Here is a 21,495-nt window from a genome sequence, read left to right on the forward strand (position 1 = left end):
ACACATCCTGCAGAACTAATGTTATTTATTAGGATTTTACAGGAAGACCCAGCCCTGAAATCCTGTAACGTTTTTCAGCTGTACAGATTTCATTCTGGGTTACAAAAAAACATCACTGCCAGTAACGCCTCTAGAGAGGAAGTAATTGAGGGGCAAGAAGGTTTAACTTGCTGTCAGCTAACACCAAACACCTCACCTTATACCCAACAACTCACAGCAGATACAAACCCCACTGCAAACAGAAGTCTTCACCTGGTTAAAAGGCCTGCTCCGATCTGACACATCACTTAATTCTCCCTCACCATGGCCCATCACATGCACACGGAGCCACACAGGCTTACTTCACACACAACATCCTTCCAAGGATTCCTCCGCAACAGATAATGACCTTTCAGATAATGAGGCTCAGACTTCAGATTTGTTTTTCTGAAGCAGAGCAATATTCCCAGGAGCACCTGCTCTCCTTGGTTTTATTAACTAGAAATAGTCATTGCCCTGTATTAAATTAAGAGCACAAATTTGAATAAGGACCATAAAATTATTTGCCAAGTCAGATAAGAACATGTTGTACTACAATATAGCAGGTGGGAGGGGAGGATTCATCTTCTGAAATGCAAGCACTTATGTTCCTACTGCTTTTCCTTCCCAGCTCGTAACAAAGCTTCAGAGCAAAGTCCTGACATGTTACGATGAGCACACCGTCACGCTCACATCTGGCACAGATGTGCTGCATAACCGGAGAGAAGGTGCATTTGTTTCTGTACTTTAGAACTACTAAATTTTAGATCAACTAAAATTGACCCACAGCCCACACTTTCCTCCACAACGATCCGGAGCGTACTGTGTGTTATCACCCGAGACACCCAACACTGCAGTTCTCATACTGCCAAGTCAGTCACATACCACCGCGCTGCTGCCTCATCACACCTTAATTGCCAGTGCATCCCCTGGGCCGTGGGTCGACTTCAGTAATGCCAAATAGTAAACAAGTAATTGGACATGCTATTATCTACTAAAGCAATTTGGAACAATTTTTTTAACCTATCATACTGCATCAATTAAGCCTGTCAACATCCAGCCAGGCTGCTGCTGCTGTTCAACTATGTGTGGAGATCTGAGACTGCCAGAGGATCCCCACGGAGGCAGGAGATCTTCTGACTTCCCTGGAAAGCAAGCTACATGTTGAATGGTCTTCCAAAAAGCCACTGGAGCCCAAATAATTCAACTCAGCAGTTTTTATTTATATAACACAAGTTCTTACTTTGCCATGGCTTTCACACGGCTGCCTCCATTCAGTACATAAACTATATACTGCGTAAGGATACAGAAAGTTCAGTGAAATGTCAGCTTTTGAGTATAAATTGTTAGTCTTCTGATTGCAAGAGAAGCATATATCAGCATTCTGCCAGAAAAACAAAAATACTACGCCAAGTAACACAGTGGCTGAGTCGAGAATAGTACTAATTAAAACCAGCATCAAGCAGCAAGTTGCTGACAATAACATTAAAAACCATTTTTCCTGTAATTTACAAATATGCAAAGTATCAGGTTACTTAAAATTAAGAAGCATTTTGCTTACTAACATGAAACATTACTAATTTGTAATGTATCATAATTAACCAGGTATACAGGTTTCTGTGTCCCTGTGGTTTTTACGGCACATGGTGCCAGTTCGGGTAGGTCACTCCTTAGACAGAGGGAAGAAGAGTAATAGACAAAACCATTCCTCAGGAGTTTTCAGCAATAGCTGTATTCTACTCTCCCCTTCATAATTTGCCACTCAACAACCTTGGTTTAACCACAAGATGGACATATTAAAAAAAAAACAAAACAAAACACAGATACAATGTGTATCAACAAATCAACTGCTTCTGGCCTGCAGTGCAAGAAACCTCTTCGCACTCTAAGCACAATGAAATTCCAGGACCAGAACCAATTACTACAGCAATTGTTTTTGCATATTTAAAATCTGTTACAGTATCTACAGTAAAAAAACCATCTTACAGAGTAACAGGGAACGAAAGGGGAACAGTCTTACCAAATAAGTCTCATTCTACCTTTCTGGATGCTGTTACAGTTGGACAAAGCTTAAGGGGACAGGAAAATATTGAGAAGGAAGATGAGGCAACAGCTTTACAGAGAAGAATATTAAGGAATCCTCAGGAGCAGTATTGGCAGCAGTCCAGACATGACTACAGCTGTTTTACTGAAAGCTCAAAACTATTGCTGTCTCAAGACAAAAGGCACAGTATCATAAATCCTCTTTGTCAGTGTTACACAGAGAAAGCCAAAGACAGGACACCAGGCAAGGTCAATGTTTTAGAGCAGCATCAACAGCATGGTCAGCCACATGTTTTGACTAATGCCTTTTCTAGCAAATGCCAAACACAACTCACATGCAGCTTTGGAGCAGTATCAGGTGTTTTATCCTGAGAAAGGAAGGATTATATCCCTAGCTCCTCTTATTTCTGGGAGCTGAGCAGCTTGCTGAGCACTTGTGGTATAGACCATAGAATTACCTTGTCTCAGGAAGGTAAGCTTCAGTGGGAGGGGTATGGAAAGTATCATTAAGGAATTGCACCAATAAAATCAAATTAAAGTCAGCTAAACCTAGCTTCATACTAGATTCATAACCCAGCATTTTTCCACAGATCTGCATAGTACAATTTAGTAAAGATGCTCAGTAAAGGGCTAGGAACAGCCTTGACAATGCATTTCTGTTTTCACATAAAGCCTCTCCACTACAGAGATTAGTATCCCCTTATCTTTCACAGGCCCCACAAAGTCCTCCCTCTGCATGCCTGATCATACACTGAGCCATCTCAAAACCTGAGCTACTGGGAGGAGTAAGGCTGTGCTCAGTTCTGAACTGCAGGAATTTAGGGTGTACCTGACTCACCATGTAACCCCCAGGGGAAAAGCCCTGCTCCGAAACAGCAACCTCTCCTCCTGCCCAGCACCCAGATTCTCTTCAGCATCATCTGGGGAGGACAGGACCACAGACTGCTCTCACACCTTTAAGGGGCATGGAAAATCACTGTATGCTCACAGAAATCACTGTGAGCATACCACATCTGGTATCCAGCCTCTAGCTGGAGCCTAGGACTTCCAAGGAACAAGGAGGAGCCCTCAAAAGGCATCTATGGCAGCTACAGAGTGCAAACACTGCCCTGCAAGCTTGGCATGCCAGCTGCCCTTGGCATCTGCCTCATATACCTGGATTCTGAGACTTGTATGTTAGTATCTCTGCAGCTAGCCTTTGGGGATCCAAAAGCAGAGGGAAACGGCTCATCACAGCATCAACTAAATGGGGATGAAATATGCCACACAGCTTGACGTGCACGTTGGCCCTCTCCTCTACAAACTGGTCAGACACCCACTGGCAGGAGTCCCCGTATGTTGGCCCCGGGGCTCTCTGCACCGACCGAGGATCTTGCACACTGGTGGATCTCACCTGAGGAGGAGGCATCTGGTACGGTTCAGACCAGTACTCACGAGAATGAGACGGAGGGGCGTTATACTCATTGGGCAGGCTGTACTGCCCTGCATTAGTTGGGTGTACAGGTACTCCATAGCCTGAGAAAGAGTGAGGTGGCCCTGAGTGAGATATCTCAGGGTTATACTGCAAGAAGCTAGCACCAGAGGCAGACGATTTATGGGAACCGTGCTTGTAAGGGACCAGACCATTTTGCTCTAAGCTGGAAGAGTGTGGGTAGACAGATCTCTGCCTACTGCAGGTGCAGACTGCCACCTGCTCAGCATGGGAGTGATCACAGTGACTGGTAGATCTGTAAGGCCACATGTCAGACATTTGGTTCTCCAGAGACCCGATGCCTGAGTCAAGATGCTCCTGAGAGATATAAGGCAGAGAGTCCATGTGAGGATGCTGGTACCTTTCAGAGGACCTATGGCTCCCACTGCTAGGAGGAACACTGCCTGACACACAGCCTTTGACCTGAAGTGGAACATCACTAGGCTTTGTTTTATGGGTCAGGCTTTTCCTCTCTGCAGAGACCTTCTGCAAAGAGCTTTTGTCACTCTCTGCCTGGGAACTTCTTTTGCCCTTTTTCTCCTCCTTGACAGCACTGGTACTTCTGGTAGGAGACAGCCTTGCATTGGCTCGGAGTTCATCAGCTAACGAGCGCTGGGGTTGATTGATCCTTTCAGGATGGTAGAATTTACACTTAATTCCATAAGTGCATTTCTTCCCTGCAAGGAAAAGGCATAGCATGGAATGACAGCCGAATCTTACTAAATGCACAAATTATACTTGTACAGACGCTGGTATTCGTGTTTAGAAGGCAGGTCTTACCATAAGGGCACTGCTGCTTCTTGTGTTCTGGCACCACAGGTTTCTTTCTCAGAAAGTTATCCAGGCTGGGGCCATGTCGTCCTAGGGGATCATCTGGAGGCATAAACCTAGGAAAAATAAGTCCCAGTCAGGAGCAGTTCACTTTCCAGGGTCAAGATTTCTTTTCTTGTAGAAGTCTCCCATTTCACTGGATATTAAGAGCTATCTGAGCCCTAAAAATCTCTCATTTCACTGCAGAGACAACTCTAGTCACCTGCTAACCACTGACAAGAAGCACTTCATAGAAGAGACTTTGTGCTCTGCTGCTGACCAGAAGCAGTACTTGTAGCTGGGCCTGCTAATGATTGTGCTGTGAGGAACTCAAGCCCTAGAGCTTTCCCAGGAAGTCCTCTAGAGCACAGCTCCTAGCTGCAAACCACAAACAGCTCTGAAGACTACTCCAATTCTTCACACCTTTGTACCTCACCACAGTTGGGTAGGAGTTCTTCCTGTCACTCCTCCTTCTACAAAAAGATCTGTGGGACTGTTGTTTTCATTCTGCAACCCCATTTTGCTCTTTTCATGTCTCACATGCTATTGCTTCATGAACACAAGTTGCATGCTCACATTTTTAATGTCAATGAAGATTGGGAACGTACTTGTCATTAACAAAGGAATACATCAGCAGACGCTCCTCGATGAACTTCTTCCACTCAGGACGCTCATTCTGCAGGTCCCGATAAGTATCATTAGAAACCACAATGCCATCCGACTCGTGTGCCAGTTTCACAATGAACCGATCATCGTAACAGACGATACGCTTGCCTCCAACCCGCCTGGAAGGAGTGAAGACCAGAATTTTCTTCTTTTCAAGGTCACGGAGAATGTACTGGTCTAGAACAAACACAACTGTGAACACACTTACACGAATGTGCACAGCCCAAAGGCCCTCCCACAGATAAAGAAGCATAAATAAACCACAAAATACATGAAAATTAATTTAATATCTCTGCAACCCAGCCTGTACTCTCACCTCTTTTTTTTTTTATACCAGCTGTTAGGCTTGTCAGAGGTGGATTCCCAGCCCCAGTGCCTATGGGGCACCTGAGAACACTCAGGAACTAGAGGCCACTGGAATACAGCGAGTCCCATCCACATAATCCTTTGCATACAGTGAAGTATTGATTTGCATTTAAGACTGGCAGGCTAGTATCTTTTATAGTGCCACACCACATGCATAAATTCCTTTTGAGTCAATTCTTTCAGAAATCTCTGCTGTTCTTAAGTTCAGAGTAAACCCCCCTCAATCTGAACAATGATGACCACGCTGTCAAGGTTTTACTTTTAGCTTGTTTAGAAACTGTACAGTCTAGTGTCGTGTCAAACACGTTAGCCAAATATATAGCATGAAGGTGTGTCCCTCAAAGGAGAATAATTCAATAATTATGAAATAAGTTAAGCAGAGTAGTATTACGTTCTTTGTTCTCTGCATTATTCCAACTGATCCAAGCAAGAAATTGCTTCGGGGAGAATTTAATGACCTTAAATCTCGCTGGTCAGCACCGCTTATTGGATCTCCTGCTACTCAGATCTTCCATTCATAAGTTAATTACTAACTAGCTAGAACTTTGCAAGCTCATTAAGCAACAGAGCAGTAAGCCTGAAAAGCTGCTTTTGGTTTTCATATTTCCACACCTGTTATAAGTACATCTGGTCGTGGCTGCTCCTTCCTCCAAGACGGCACAAAGACTGTGATATCCTTGTGGCCCCTGTCCCAAAACCACTGCACAGCCAGCAGGATACCTCTGCAGGAGAACACTTCTTTATTCCCATGGCTGCATTGAAGAAAAAAAGTGAGGATTTCAATATTCAGGTTCTGTACAGATTAGTCAGGAAACACTAAACAAATGGATCCAGCAATTCAGACAACCTTAAGCGAGTGTCGGAGCAGCAGAATCAGGATTATTGCTTATCTCAAATGGCAGCACCAAGATCTTCATTTTCACTGTTGTTTTTAGCACCTCAGTATACCAATAAATAGCCAAATCCTCAGTGGGAGAGACAAAGCAGCAGTAATTGCTTTTTGAAGCAGAGCCTTTTGCTTTAATTTTAGACTCCTAGGTCTTTATTTTTAGCCCTGAGCACAGTGTGATCTTGAACTTCCTTTGTCCTTTTCTGCTAGCTACTGCCAGTGGCTAACCTCTGCCATGGTAAACTGCACCTTCACAAGGTGCTTTGCTTATGTTATTCTGCACCTCAAGGACATCAGCACCAAGGCAAGATCCTTCATTATATTATGGCCTGAAGAGTCAGCTATAAACACGCTATTTGCATGAAACAGCAATGCTTCCCTTAACACAATCAGTGCCAAATGTCGTTACCAGCACTTGGCAGCTAAGGAACAAAGTTTGACAACAACGTCAGAAACTAACCTGCTAATATAAAAAAACTGCTGCTTCATTATTCAGTCATATCAGTAAGTTTCCAGAACTTCTAAAAGGAAACTACCAGTCCTGTTCTATGAGTGCCAGTATTTACACTGCTATCAGCTCTTCTGTTGATAATGGTTCTGGCAGACTTTCAATATTTCTGTGTTACAGCCTGATTTGTCCTTCTGGGGATCTGAGAGGCTGCATTTTGGGACAACACTCTGACATGCATTGTGCTGAAGATAACAACGCACCCCATAGTTCAGTCAGTCCCATAGCTCAGTCAGATTTTCCCTATCTGGGCACTACTCCTTCCTCAAATCTTATTCTACCTACACTTGAATGAAGTTTCAAACCCCATTTATCCTGCCAGTGAACAGACGTCAGCCTTGTGTGGAAGGTGACACCGCCTGATCTCAGTGGCCACCTGTGTGAGCAGCTGGGGAGCCAGCAGCAGAAGGGCTCCTGTGCAACCAACACAAGATGTAATAACAAGTTTGGGGTATTGGTGACAACTGCTCGCAGGCCTTTGCTTTTCTAAGTGAAATTTCTTGCATAGTATTAAACAGGACAGATGCTTAGTTATGCCTCTGGATGTTTGTACAGAATTCCAGTAGTCAAAGACTCATTACAAACAGAGCCCATAGCTCCGGGGCATGGCAGGATCAGTGCTGAAGACTGTAAATCCAAGACAAGCACATGCTGTTACAGAGGTCCATCAACTCCACGACCGCCCGGTGCAGTATGTACAGCAAAGAAGCAAGCACACTACAATTAGATATTGTCTGAATGCACATAGAGAGCCTCAAGGGAAATGTTTCAAGTGCAGAAAGGGAGAGGGAGGGAAAGATGAACATAAGTACTAGGGGAAAAGTTAGAACAGCATTGTGCAGCAGAGTCAAGCAGGGTGTACAATGGCTTACAGCAGAGAAAGTGTCCTATGATCAGAGGAGACACTGCCCCCAGATGTGGAGCCTTAACAGCCAGCAGGTTACACTTACCCCTAAGGAGCACTAGGAAGTGTAAAAGAAAAGCTGAAGCACAGCTGTGTGAAAGGGCTGAAGAACCTTCCTACAGTGCCAGAGAGGGAAAGACTACAGAGGACATCACCAGTAGTTGCTACCCCATACAACACAGCACTACTGCTGAGCTCCACTCATGCCCAGCTCTCAAGAACACATCAACATCACCAGTTTTCAAAGGTGCTTAACCCGTACTAGTTTGCTGACAAATTTGCATTTAGACTCCCCCATTTTCTGAAATGTCAAACCTCTTATGTCATCATGAAAAATACTTAAGACCAGCGGGTATCAAAGGGAATGAAAACAAAAGACACTATACGCACAACACTACGCATTTGGATAAAAAGAGGGCTCTTATCCTATTAATGGATTAAAATCATGCAAGTATCTCCCCGGCCTAGGAGCATACACTGCTGCTTCTTTGCTTTTGAGACAAAGGAATTATGGATCTAATATATTATTTTCCAACTGTCATCACGTTGTGCCGTATTATATTTCAGCAAGTGCACGAGGCTTCTTAAATAGAACCCAGATTTGTTTTTCATATGCAGAAAGCCACTTCCTAGGTGAATAAGTTTAGTGTTTTCCCCCACCCACCTCTACAGCAACTAAAGCCAGCAGTTTGTTTTCTAGTAGGGTTGGGCTTCTCAAGCCCTCTAACACTGCATGCTCTACTTCCAAAACCCAGCAAGATGCCTTCTTCAGGGACAAACTTCCTTGTAAATTACTAGCAGTCTACACCCCAGAGGCATTAAGAAGTGCTGTTACTGCTAGTACAACTGTGCCATTAGAAAAAAATTACTTTTCCTTCTCCTGTCTTCACCCTTCTCTGAAGCTGTTGCTAAAACTCTTCAATTTTCTGAAAAGAATTATTCTAGAAGAGCTAGGTATTTAACAACAGAACTAACACCTAATGAAAAGTGTTCAGTGTCTCTAAGATTTCCAAGTTACAGGAAGGCTGACATTAACAATCGGAAGACAAATGATCTAGAATTGTTCCAATATCAGATTGTTTTTATTATAATCAGTTAACTTAGTCTTACAGAAAAAAAATCTCTGCTTATTTCTTATTTATTGAGTCCCTGCTACCACTCTAGAGTCTACAGAAGGTAGCTAATTGGGCTGATCTGATTTGGCAGCAGCCAAGAAAAAATTCCCTTAGAAGGAAGTAAAAGCTAATTTCCACTATGATTTGCATATGTTTGTCAAGAGCTGTTCAGGGAGGCCGCTGTACACACTGCAAATGAATCAGCAGGGAACATCACACACCATCAATACAGGAAGTTTCAGAATGGAATTCCCCTTCTAGCAAATTGCTTAAAAAAGCCAGACTACGTTTCTCATGTCAAACTGTCCTATCGCCGCTGTTATTACCGCCCGGCCTGCCCTGAGTCACATTTGCTGTAATCTCTCCTGCGCGTTATGGGGTAACTCTCATGGGTAAGAGCCTCCCCATTCAATAAATGAAACCATTTCTGTTGTTTAAGCCAAACTACTTAACCAAGGTAAACATCACCGCAAGAATCATACTTATCAGCCCACATCTCTCAACAGGCCATTTTTCTCAATTGACCACGCAGCTGCTGAGGTCAGTACTTTCCTGAAGACTCCGAAGTCAAATGTTTCACTCCCTGGCCCCGGTCTACTGTCACCAGAACACATGGGGACTCACAGGATCTGTCAGCTGGTCACACAGACCGTCTATCTTTTCTCAGTTCTATTTTGAGAACTGCCAGCCATGGCTGACAGGCTTAGGGAAAACCACACCTGCAATCAAGTCTCCATTCAGCACTTTCACCTTACAGAAGTTGCTGGAGTACACAACAGCTCCGTGCACCCGTTTTTAATAAGCAAGCACGTGCACACAAACATACATTACAAGATCTATAAAACTAAAGCAGTGAAGAAGCTCGCTTTAACTGTGGAACCCAACTTCAAAACCTGGTACAGAAAGTAAACGGAACCCAGAACCCATCTGTGTACTGGGGGAAAGTTCAACACCGGGAGTTGGGGTGGTGGCAGGTAACTTTCACCCACAGGGGACCAAAAGACAAGACGAAAGGAGGATCGACACAGACAAGCCAATAAATAACCAGCACAGGGACTCTAGGTACTCCATAAATATTAGGGTTCTTGTATCCCCAAATTACTGATCCAACCCAGGGGCTCCACAGGCCTTCTTTGGTTGTAGAGCCTGACAGGACCTCTCTACCAACACCAGAACGCCAGAGACACTGAGGATGAGTCGCAGCACTGCCCTGATGTCAGTGTCAAAAGTGGCAGAATTGGCCATTCCAGACATCTTTTTGCTAGATTGTCCCTTTGCAGACTCCTGAATTCTCTCTACTGTATAGAAATTCAATGAAAATACAAGACTGCCAATTTGGAGACTGGCCTTCAGTGCAGGAGACAGCTCCATATTACAAAGCCTTCTCTAATTAACCTGTACTTATTTATTGAGCAACTTCCTGCTAGAGAAACTTATATAAAGCCATTAGGTAAGAGGACAATGTATCTTCAGTTATTCTCCTCAGCAGCTAGAATACAGAAGGAAGCTTCTGTTTCCCCATGAGGTAACATCTGCTGTCAGAATGGGCAGCCTTTGACCACTGCTAAGTGCTGGCAGAGGCCAGCAGAACAGACTCCATCTGCAAATGTGACATTCATCCTCCAGAGAGGACTACACGTGCTAGCGATGTATCTCGGAAAATATTACCAGCCACCACCAAAACATCCAGTTGTAGTTTTTGTGAAAAATCCTGAGTTTTATCAGGCTCTAAGCTCATAGACCTTGGCACCCATCACAGCTAGAGGGTCACAGTAAGCCATCACCTTACAGGGTCACTTTAGGACTGCACTGAGGACAAGCAGCATCGATTTGTACCCACCACTGTCCCCACTTCAAAACCCCAAACACACCTCATTGCCACATTGCTTCCATCAATAACAATGGGCTTCAGGTTATCGCTCTCCTTCTCCTCTGGAGGCGGCACGGGTGCAGGGGTCTTGTTGGCAGCTCCTCCTCGAGGGACCAGAGGAGCCTCTTTGGTCTCCTGCGGGGCCTCCGCCGGGTCCCGCTCAGCCGGGCCATGCTTCACCAGCTCCCCGAGGACAGTGTTGGTGTCGGCATTGAGGCCAAGCTTCTGGAGGACAACATAGATCTCCTCCGAGGAGTAGCCCAGCTTGCGGAAGAAGTCCACCTTCAGCTGCATCTCCAGGCTGTCAGGGGGCTCCTGCGTGGGGCTCCCTGCGGCCTCAGGCAGCTCGGTGCCCAGCATGGCGGGCTGGCCTCCCTCCTCACAGCTCACTGCCCGGGTGGGCAGCGGGATGCCCAGGCTGAGGTACCCGCTCTCACACGGATCTCTGGAGCTCATCCTCTCATCCAGCCGAGAGACCTGCTGCCTGCCCACCGGGAACGCCTCACGCCAGCCGGGGCAGCCCAGCAGGGAGGAGACGCTGCCCGCGCTCATGCTTGCCCTCGGCTGCCTCCCGGCCTCCGCTCACCCCCGGGACCTGCGGGACAACAACGGCGGCGTTAGAGAATCCCGGCGGGCCTCGCCCCGGCCTCCTCCCCCCATCCCGGGCCTCCGTCCGGGGCCGCCTCCCCGAGGCCTCCCCGCGTGCCCGGCCCCGGCCCTTCTCCCCTTACCGGCCTCCCCCCGTCGGGCCCCCGCAGCGTCTCCATAAGGCCGGAGCGGAGCCGGGCGGCGGCCGCCGCCGCTGCCTGCTGCTTTATACCGGGGCTCCGGGAGTGCTGCGCCAACGCGGAAGGGCAGAGCGGGCCGGGGCGGAGCGGAGGCCGCTTCCCGGTCCGCCCCGCGCCCCGCCCGGCCGCGGCCCCGGGGAGAGGCCGGGAGGCGACGGGGCCTGGCCCGGCCCGGGCGTGCGGCCTCCCCTGGGGCTTCGCCAGCGGCCCCGCCGAGCCCCCGGGCCCCGCCGCCTGGTGGGGGAGGCCCGGCCCTATCCCCGCCGCTTTGCCCCGGCCCCTTCTGTTCCCTTTGGTCTCTTTCCAGCCCCCGCCGAGTGCCTCCTCGCGGAATGAACCCCGGTGGATGTAGAGACAGGTCCTTTTCTGCAAACACCTGGTTTTTATGCAAATCGTGTTGCAATAAAGGCAGATTTGCCCCGACAAGTGCGCTCGTTAGGTAAATTCATTCATCTTCTTCCTGGTCTGCTTGTGGAGACAGCCTTTACTCTCGATTTTGCGATCTGCTGCACTTTCACCTGGCTGATTTGGGGTTGCGAGTGGAGCAGGAGACCCAACAAAACCCCGAGATAGCACACGCGGGTAAAACCCCAGATCAAAGAGGTCGATGTGGTAGAGCAGCTGGTTTCTCAGATAGCTTTCCAGCTTGTCCTTGGCTGCTGCTGTTCTGAGGTGAAAACCATTTAAAGGTGTGTTTCAGAAGGACTCCAGCCCTGGCTCTTTCTTCCTTACTCCCACTAGCTCAGGTGAGGTACAGCTGCAGTTTCAGAGGTGGATATCAAGTGGTGATTGAGTCCCTGAGCTTGAAATGTGTGCCCAGTGCCTGCTGAGCGAGCGAATGTCTCCTGACCTAAACAGGGCATCAGGCAGGATCAAGCCAGCTGATCCTCACCATGGCAAAGAGCAGTCTTTGACCTAGCTGTCAGGAAAACGTCACTCCAAGCCTCAGTGCACTTCAGTCCGTAGGAAAGCACAGGACACCCACAGGCTGAAACTGGAAAGGGAGCGAAATGGGACAGAGGGCAGGGAACGGTAAGTTGTAAATTTTCAAGTGAAAACTCACTCAGGGTACTTACCGAAAATGCAAAAACAGTGTTCAAGCTAAGGCCAGGCGGTGGCCAGCTTTATACAAAATGAATGCGTGAATGTGCAGCCACGTGCTTCAGGCATATCAGCAAGGCTGCTCGATTTGTGTGTTTTTTATGAGCTGTGCTTCCAGCAGCTGGTGCGTGGGCACAGCACATATTGACACTGCCGTCACCCGATGGACGGACGCTGCCGAGGCGGTCAGGGTTGGTGGCAGCAGCTCTGGCTGTGGTGGCCCACCTTGGTCAGCGGTGACCATCCGTAGGATGCCCACACACGCCACACGCAGGGTGTGCACCCAGCAGCTGGCAGGGCTGACAGACATGGGGTTGTCACGTTGAGCTGCTGCTTTGATCCCTGCGTGATGCAGGTAGCGGTGACTCAGCCAGTGGAGATTTATCAACCCCAGCTTTTGGAGGAGATAAGAGCGGGTGGGAAGCACCTAGCAACAGGCAGCACTGAGCCCCCGACTATTGGTTAAAGCCGCTCTTACGGGCCGTACGTAACTGCAGGAATTGAACTGCCATTTCACAATGTGCAAAAATTGTACAACTCTGACTTCTGATTAATCATTCCTAAACAATTTAATGAAGGTAGTTGCAAATTTGCTTCCCTAAGGCCATGTGCCGGAGCCCAACTTAAGAGCAAGGGAACTCTCCCAGTTACAGGAATACATTTGCATTCATCTTCCTTGTGGTTACCCTGAAACAATCATTTTTTCTTGTCTCTGGCCATGTCTGAAACCGCACTGTGTACTCAACAGTAACACACACACACAGGCTAGATTCAGATCAGAGATAATATCCTTAGTCAGTACTTAAGTAGGTGCTTTCCCAACTCTTCTTTCCCTTGGAATCTACTCCAGTCAGCATGAATTTAGCATTTGTTTGTGTGCTTTTGCTTCCAGGCTAAAGTCTATTGCACCAAAAAGTATGGCCACAGATGTGCTTTTTATAGGAAATACCCCACGCAAGATCCACAAAGCTGGATCTTTTGATTTATGCAAAGCAGTGACAGCAGCCGCACGCTGCCTTTTTCCATTGAAAGAGAAGCCAGGATAGGGAGAGGGGATGTTGGCTTCTCCACCCTAGAAGTCGAAAGGGTTCATACACTGGCCACACCCCAGAACTCTCGGTGGTTACTTTTGATTTTTTTTTTTCACATTTGCAAATTGCTTTGAAGAGAAAGTTTACTGCAATTGGCATTGCAAAGACTCCTGGGGAAGCTGCAGCTTCTGAGGACATGAAGATTTGCAGACCAGAGCCACCGATGGAATCACTGATGGACAGAAACCTTTCACTGTCATATATAATTTAAGAGAGTTTGTTTCTTCATGAAAGAGCACAAAGACTCCTCTGAGCAGAGTGAGCAGCAGGAACAGCTGTCCTGCAACGCTGCCTCCTCTCTAGCTTCTTGTCAGAAAGGCTTGTGCAGCTTCTCAGTCCCAAAGAAAAACCGCCTCTTTTTAAAGTGGTGTTGAAATATATCGACCCACTCCACAACATGGAGGAGGAGGAACTACAGTTAAACTCCTTGTGCAAACAAGCCTGCAGCTTCTTCAGCAATGCCACAGCAGGGACAGTCACGTCTCTCCTTCTCCATCCCCTAGACCTCATGCGGTAAGGTTCTGCTTTGCTGCCTTTCAGTGTGTCGTTTCCAGAAACTTGCTTGTCTTGCTTTCTCCAGACAAGCCTCTCTGTTCACTTTGGGGCGTAACATCCAGCAGGACTTCAGTGAAGTCATTGCCTTGTGAACAATCCCTTGCAGCCAACGCTGATAGCAGCAGCCTACAAACATCAGTTTTTGAGCAGCGACTTGTCCCAGGCCGGGGAATGCCGGAGGAGTTGCACAACAGAGAACTTGTCCAAGAGAAGCGAAGGGAGGCATATTCGGAGGAGCCTGAAGCACCAAGTCTGCCAGAGACACGCTAATAACCATTCTGTGGATTTCATAAAGGGACTTGCGTACCTCCAGCAGCATTTTGCTGAAGTGCATTCTGTCTTGCACACCCTGCTTCCCCGTCCACAGGCCAACAAACACCACTGTGTTTTAGGGAAGTGGTCTTGCACAACCGAGATGCCGAGCTGTGCCCCAGCCTGTCCCCAAAGGTCAGGTCCTCATCGCTCTGACATCACTTCAGCTTTCTTTCTGCTAGGCTGGCGGGGCTAGACGGAGTGCTGGGACACGCAGGCCCAGTCCCAGAGGGGCAGGAGGCTTACCCAGGGGGGCTGGAGCCTTTGGGCAGCGGTGCGTGACCGCGCCGGAGCGGTGCTGAGCAGGAGGCAGAGCGCTGAGCCAGCAGCCTCGTGTCTGCATCGTCCTCCTTCTGTCGAGGGAAGGCCTGTGCGGGGAGAGGGCAGTCCCTTCGGCACCGCCGGCTGCTATTTCGGGTTGAGTCGGGCTGTGCTGGTGGCTCAGGCCCGTTGCTGGAGATGTGCGTTCACAGGAAGGCGGCGCGGAAATCCCCTCCCGAGCACGCATGCACGGGGCCTTTCCTGACAAGGAACTTGTGAGAGCAGAGGGGGAGGGCGGCGGGCAGGCCAAGCCAGATGCGAGACCACACGACATGCCGGATCTGACCATCGCGGGTGGCCAGCGGCGTGTTTCCTGCCACGGAAGGGTTATCTTTTTGGAATCAGTACTTCTGCTAAGCCAAAAAGAGGCAAAAGCAGCCGGAGGCAGCCGTGGTGGCTGGGCAGCCTGAAATAGCTCCGTCCCTGCCGGTCCTCCATCTCCTTTCAGTTCCTTGCTGACTCAATGCAAAGCAGTGCTTTTCTCCTGGCTCGTTTCGTGCTCGCGAACAAGTCCCAAAAATCCTGACATCACACTTTTCCAGGGACTTTTTCTAGGGATTACCACTCCCTTGTCCTGGATTTTAAAGGAAGAGCTCATCCCCTTGCAGTGCCTTTCATCTCCCACTCGTACACTTAATACAGTCAAAATAGGTGGTATGCGAGGATTTTATTACCTGCTGGTGGGGAGGAAGCTGGTTGCGTGCCAGTTCCTGGTGAAGAGATGCCAACGCTACAAAACTATTGCTAACTAGCCTCAATCAGGAGCCTTGTCAGCAAAGTGGCCGCGGACCTGGCTTGCCTACCTGCAGAAACTCGAGACAGCTCACTCAGATCTAACTTTTTAAAATGGGCTAATTAAACCTCATTTATAAATGCCTACACGGGAACACTTATGTTAATTAAGGACAATTTGAATGGCCTTATTTAGTAGCATTTGAGAGTAAATTAAACTGAATTAAGGCCACTTTAATTCTGAATGTGAGTTTTATGCAGAATTTTAATGCTCTTTAATCCACTTTGGATTAGTTACTTCATGTTAACTTTCTTAAAAATCCTGTGTAGACAAGCCCCGAGCAATTACGGGAAGGCACATCCGTATCTGCTCAGAGCTTGAGCTCAGCCAACAGCTGCTCTGGGAGGGGAAGGGGCAGAGCCTGGCTGTCTTGGGAGCTGTGCATTCCCCACAGCTTCAGAGCCCTAAATCCCTTTTGCCTGTGGAGCAGGAAATAGGGCAGACAGCATGGCAAGAGCGAACACCGAGCTTGTAAACTATTTGTGCCTTCAGCCATGGAGCTACGGGCACTCCGAGGTCTGGCTTTGGAGGTGGAGGTGTTCACTAGGGAGGTCTGGTCAGTGCTGATGGGCTGAAACTCCATCAACTCCTCGTGCCAGTGCATTGATCCAGGAGCAGAAAGGTCCTGCTTTACTGCACCTGAAGCCCAAATAAACGAGTGGTCTGCTGGCTGGTCTCCCCGTTTATCAACACGTGTTCCTGTGTGATGAGAGCAATAGCAGGTAGTTTAACTGAGTCCTCCCATGACCTGCGATGCAGGGATTCAAGAAGCTGGCAGGGCTGCATCTGGATTTACTTTTAAAGTGAGCAGTGTAATTTATTACGCAGTCCTCAGCACACCCAGGAATTAAAGGGGGAAGCAAGTGCTGATTTACGCCCTTTCTTTGGAGGAGGGTCACCATGCCTCGCGAGGAAAGCTGGGCAATAATGCTGGAAGGAAAGCTTAGCAACATCTCTTTATAGCAGCTTGCTTTTATAGCCACGAGCACTCGCATTTACGGCGGTGCTGACTGAGAGACCATCTGCTCCTCTCGCTTGCTTCGATAAAGACATCTCTGATGGCAGCATCGGAGCTGGTTGCCAGCGTGCGACTCCATCAGCTGATGCATGGCCCCGGCTTGGAATTGAGCCCGGAGCAGGCACCAGCAGAGGCTCGCTCCCTTCTCGCTGCCCAGCTCCACGCCGGTGCACGCGAGCCAAGCCAGGAGTCCTGGCCTCCCAGCCCCGGCGCTATGCCACAGAGCTTCGAAAGGGCAAAGGTACCTCGAGTCTGCTGTGCAAAAAGGAAAGTGCGGCACTAAAAGGAGAAGCTAAACAAGGATTTGCAGAACTCACTGACTTGTGTTTTGAGCCTGTGTGCCCACAGTGCTTGTGGTTTTGCTAGCTGTCTTCCCAGCGCTGCTTCCTTCATCCGCGAGTGTGGGATTCCTCTGCAGCTGCAGAAAAATAGACTCATTTTTCTCTGAAATATTCTCTCTTGAACTTATTTCCTGGCTTATAAGGAGATCTTCATAAACGCTCTGCATGGTAACTTACACCCTGAGTAGCCCGAGGGCTCCTCGCAGAGCAGACCTGTTACAGGGGTGAACACTTGCTCTGGGAGAGAGCACACACAGCAAACCACTCCGGAGGGCCCACACCGGAGAAATTTATTAGGCTGTCACCACGACTCCTGTATGCCTGAGTAGACACGGCCTTAGGTACTACTCTGAGTAGGCAGCCTTGATCTCCGCCTTTGGTCTTGGTGAATGATGGTGTTAAGTTAGAGGAGGACGGGCTTTTTTCCTCAGTGACAGATGGAGCGGGCACACCCTGACCATTTATTTCTCTTGAGCTTCCATCAAGCAGTTGAGCCATCCTTTTGAGGTCTCTTTCACTCCGTAAACCTGTGTTATTGCTGAAGGTTGGGGAGATGGAGACGGCAGAAGCCTTACCATCGCCCTGGCTGTCCCAGTGGCTGCTGGTGTGGGGTCTCGGCTGAGCAGCCGGGGTGCTGAGACAGGTGCCCTCCAGGGAAGATGTGAAATGAATCCTCCTGCTCTGTCCCACCAAGGGCCCCAAGGGCTGAGCAGCTCTGAGTGCATCCCCCAGAGCCTTCCATGGGAGGTGGAGACACCCAGCAGCCCGGCACAGCACCGCCGGGGGCAGGATAGCTCCCCCCAAACCCTGTTGCTGGCTGTCCTGGCAGCACAAAAAGGCCTTGGCTGGGCCTGGGAGAGTGATTCAGCCACATCCCCACGCCAAATCCTGCCCAGGATGCATCAGTGATTGATTATCTGGGTGATTCCTTCCAGCAATCAACTCGTCCCAGCAAATATATCTAACAGAAATACCCGGAGCTCTTGCACTCAGGCAGCAGCCTCTCCAAGCAGTGCTCTGGACTTACTGGGTAACCTCGGGCTTACCACAGCAGAGTCAGAAGGGGAGAGAAGCAACAGACTCAACTAATAAATAATGGTGGGGAAAACCGAGTGGTTACGCAAGTGTCTGTGACAGCAGGCAGTTACCGTTTCGCTAAGCCCTTCCCAGTCGCTGCCCCTCTGCTGGAAAGTATCAGCTGTCCCCTTCTCCAGAAACAGCCCCTTCTCTGGAAACATCCCTGCCTGCACAGCCTGGGTTTGTTTAGGAGCAGCATCTGTAGCCATGGATCTGCTGTACTCTGATGTGCCCGGGAGCGTTTACTACTTCAGAGCTTAAAGAATAATGTATGTCGAACAAATGTTTCATGGAAGCAATGTGAGATGTTTAAATAGAAGGTCGCAGAATATTTTAGGCCACCCAGAGCATGTGAGGAGCAGAGGATTTATACCTATAGCAGAACAAATACCTCCTGAGGAGGTCACATCCATCTGGGAAACACATTTTTGGTGAGGGACCAAGTGCAGCATGCCGGCACAGGAGGGGCATCAGTGCAGGGAGCCCTCCTGCACCTCCGTGCGGAGAGTCCTTGCTCAAATAAAAGAGCACAGGACCCTGCAGCAGACCCGTCCTGCCCTCAGCCTTGTGTCCATGTGTCCACCACGTGCCTCCCAGTGTGCAGGCATGCGGTGGCATCGTGCCCTGGCTCTGCACGAGGGCTCCGGGTGAGTCAGGTCGCAGCGAGGAGCTGAGGCAGCAGTGTCACGGCTGGGAGCTGTTAGCTGTGGGCACGGCTCGGGGACGAATGGAGACGTATCTGAAGTGGCAAACGCTTCCTGAGCAAATGGACACACGTGCCAGTGCTGTCTGTGCCACGGTTTGCTGCTGCGTGTCCGGCCCCGAGAGCAGGAGCTCTCCTTAGTCAGGGAGAGGTGCTCTCACCCGGCAGCACCCAGTCTGGGGGAGCAGCGAGGGGGGGTCCCTGCGATGCTAACCCCAGCTTGGGGTCTGTCCTTTTGGGATTCATCCCATCCAGGAGCATGGCTCTGTGCAACCAGGGTGCCAGGGAAGGGAACCTCCAGCTCCTTCCTTTCTGAAACCCAAGGAGTTAATTCCTTTGGGACCTCTTTGGCTGATGGCACAGGCTCTGGGACACAGGCTGTGCCTCACCCCACAGCCAGGAGGTTCCCGGTAGAGCTGCGTGTAAGGGGGGACCCCGCTCTGCCCGGCACGGTGCCGCAGCACGCGGCGCAGCTCAGGAAGCTCTCAGAGCTCTCATTTCCTCCTGCTCCTGGCAAGGCGCTCGGGCTGGCAGCTTGCTCCGGACACGGGGCTGGCCTTCGCCATCGGGGCTGTGCCGGTGGGTGCCTGCGCAATGCGGGGCAGCGCTGGCTACCCCAGAGCCCTCCCACAAGACGGATGTGTGTCAGCCGGGGCAGAAAGACAAACAGCCTGCTCGGCTCTCCCCTCGGCTCCCATGATGTCAGTGGCGGCAGGAGCCGCTCTGATCTGACTCAGCGTGTGTCAGCGCGGCAGCCCGGGGATCCGGCCGGCAGGGTCCAGCGGGTGCTTTCCTACCTGCACAGGCTAAAAAAGCAGAGAAGGTGTTATTAAATCAGCCCGCCTAGCTGTGCCAAAGCTTGTTCGTGATGTTTGGCGGACGGCCACGAGCACGGCCGGGGATGGAGCCGTCCGGTTTCGGAGCAAAGGCTCTGCGCTTCGTGCAGCTTGTCGCTGTTGTGCAACGGGCACAAAGCAGAAGTGCAAGCAGGGCTGGCCTGGCCCTGCACTTACGCTGGTGTTCAGCAGCCTGCCTCTGTGGGGCAAGACCGTGCTTTCACTGCCTTTGGCTGGGGATTTCCCCACGCCAGGAGCGCCGTGGTGCCGTGGAGCCGGAGCAGCCCAGGGCTCTGCCTGCTCTGGGCAGCGGAGAATTTCTGCAAGGAGCTGCCCTCCGGCACTGCCCTGCTCCCAGCACGCTGCTGCAGCCCCTGGGTCCTGCGCCACCCAGCACCAATCCTGCTCTGCTCGGTCTGACCAACAGACAGCAGCGGCAGAGCCCAGCCAGGCCTCAGCCCGTCTTTCCACTTTTGCACAACAGCGTACAAAAGAAGTGATGCATTCATTGCAAAACAGCGTATGGGACGGGAGAGCCAAGAGACACAATATTCATGGGCAGTCTGTGGGATCTGAGGTCTGTTTGTCAGCCTATTTCAGCGCACGAACTCGCGAACCTTGTACAACGTCCTCCCAGCCCACACACCTGATTCACGTCTGACAGCGAGCGGAGAGGGCAGAGAAGTGATTGCACTTCAGTTCTGCTTTTTGGGGCAAATCACCGCTTTTCTGACAATTAGGTTTTCCTCCCAGAGGAGTGAGAAAGGTTTTACACTGCAGTCCAAACTTCCTTCTTGTTCATTCTAGCTTTTTGGAAGGAAAATTGGCTGACACAACACAGAGAGGGGCTTATTGACAGCTAAAGCCATCTGATAAATGGCATGCTGCATTTCTGGGCCTGTCTGTCCAAATCTGATGAGCAGAAAGATTCCCTTCAATTTATAGCCTTGAATTCTCTGCACAGTAAATACCAACAACTTCTGGTTGTCAGAACAACAGACAAATCTTGTGTGCATTTTCCAAGGCCTTGTCTTGCCACTCCGCCTATTTGCAGATTGGACCGAGCAGCACATCCTTCTCTTCCTTCCTGATCTATGCACGGTGTCTCTGCGAGGGCTGAAAAGCTGGCTGTCTACCAGAGATAACCGCTTTTGGTAGAAAACCATAGTTTCACAAAAACAGAAGACTTTGGGTTTACAGTCGGGCCCGCTTTAGCAGTGACGCTGCACACTGGTGTGCTGTTGAAACGGAGGAAAAAACCCGCGCATGCAACAGTCCCTTCAGGAACATCAGCAGCACTACCCCGATGGTCTGCTCTAGCTTCTTGCCTGGGGAAGGCTCCAGCTGCCAAATATCGTGCCCCAGCAGCCTCCGAGCGGGGTGCTGCTGTCACCGCACGCCTTGGGCTGCTCCCACACCGAGCACCCCCCTGCAGCTGGGGGCAGCTCCTGCTGCAGGAGGCCCCGCGGAGCTGCCCTAACGCTGCCCAGAAGGACTCGGAGGCACTTTGGGAAGCTGGAACTCGGGCAGCATGTGGGCAGGGAGCAGCGGTGCCGGGATGAAGAAAGAGCCTCAAGGAGAAGACGTCAAACCTCATCCTCTCCTTTCGGAAACCGTGGCCCAGAGAGACCCAACGTTCAGACAGCCGGTGCTGTAGAAGGGGGGCAGAAAGCCCAGCATTCAGCCCCAGCCCCGGCTTCTCCAGGCCGCGGGGGGTGCTCAGGCTCTGACATGGCTCAGCCCCGGAGCTGGGGCAGCGCCCGGCGGGGCTCCCGTCGGAGCCCGAGGGCTCCCCTCGCCGGATCCGTGTTCGCAGCCTCCCACCTAGAGGATTAAACGAGGTGTTGCAATCCCCCGGCAAGTTTCCCGGTGTTTCGACAAAGCAGTGAGTCAGCCCCT

General features: G+C 50.1%; 1 protein-coding gene across 1 annotated transcript; it reads right to left on the reverse strand.

Moving 5' to 3' along the window:
* Positions 1-1,220: 1,220 nt before the first annotated feature.
* ZC3H12A (zinc finger CCCH-type containing 12A) lies at positions 1,221-11,553 on the reverse strand. Its single transcript, XM_035345698.1, has 6 exons — positions 11,392-11,553; positions 10,662-11,255; positions 5,987-6,126; positions 4,951-5,185; positions 4,313-4,419; positions 1,221-4,209 (listed from the first exon to the last, which is right to left on the reverse strand). The coding sequence occupies exons 2-6, from the start codon at positions 11,210-11,212 to the stop codon at positions 3,209-3,211; spliced, it is 2,034 nt and encodes a 677-aa protein (XP_035201589.1). The 5' UTR covers positions 11,213-11,255; positions 11,392-11,553; the 3' UTR covers positions 1,221-3,208.
* Between the last annotated feature and the right edge of the window lie 9,942 nt (positions 11,554-21,495).

Source organism: Oxyura jamaicensis, chromosome 23, assembly GCF_011077185.1.
Source record: "Oxyura jamaicensis isolate SHBP4307 breed ruddy duck chromosome 23, BPBGC_Ojam_1.0, whole genome shotgun sequence".
NCBI classification, from domain to species: Eukaryota; Metazoa; Chordata; class Aves; order Anseriformes; family Anatidae; genus Oxyura; species Oxyura jamaicensis.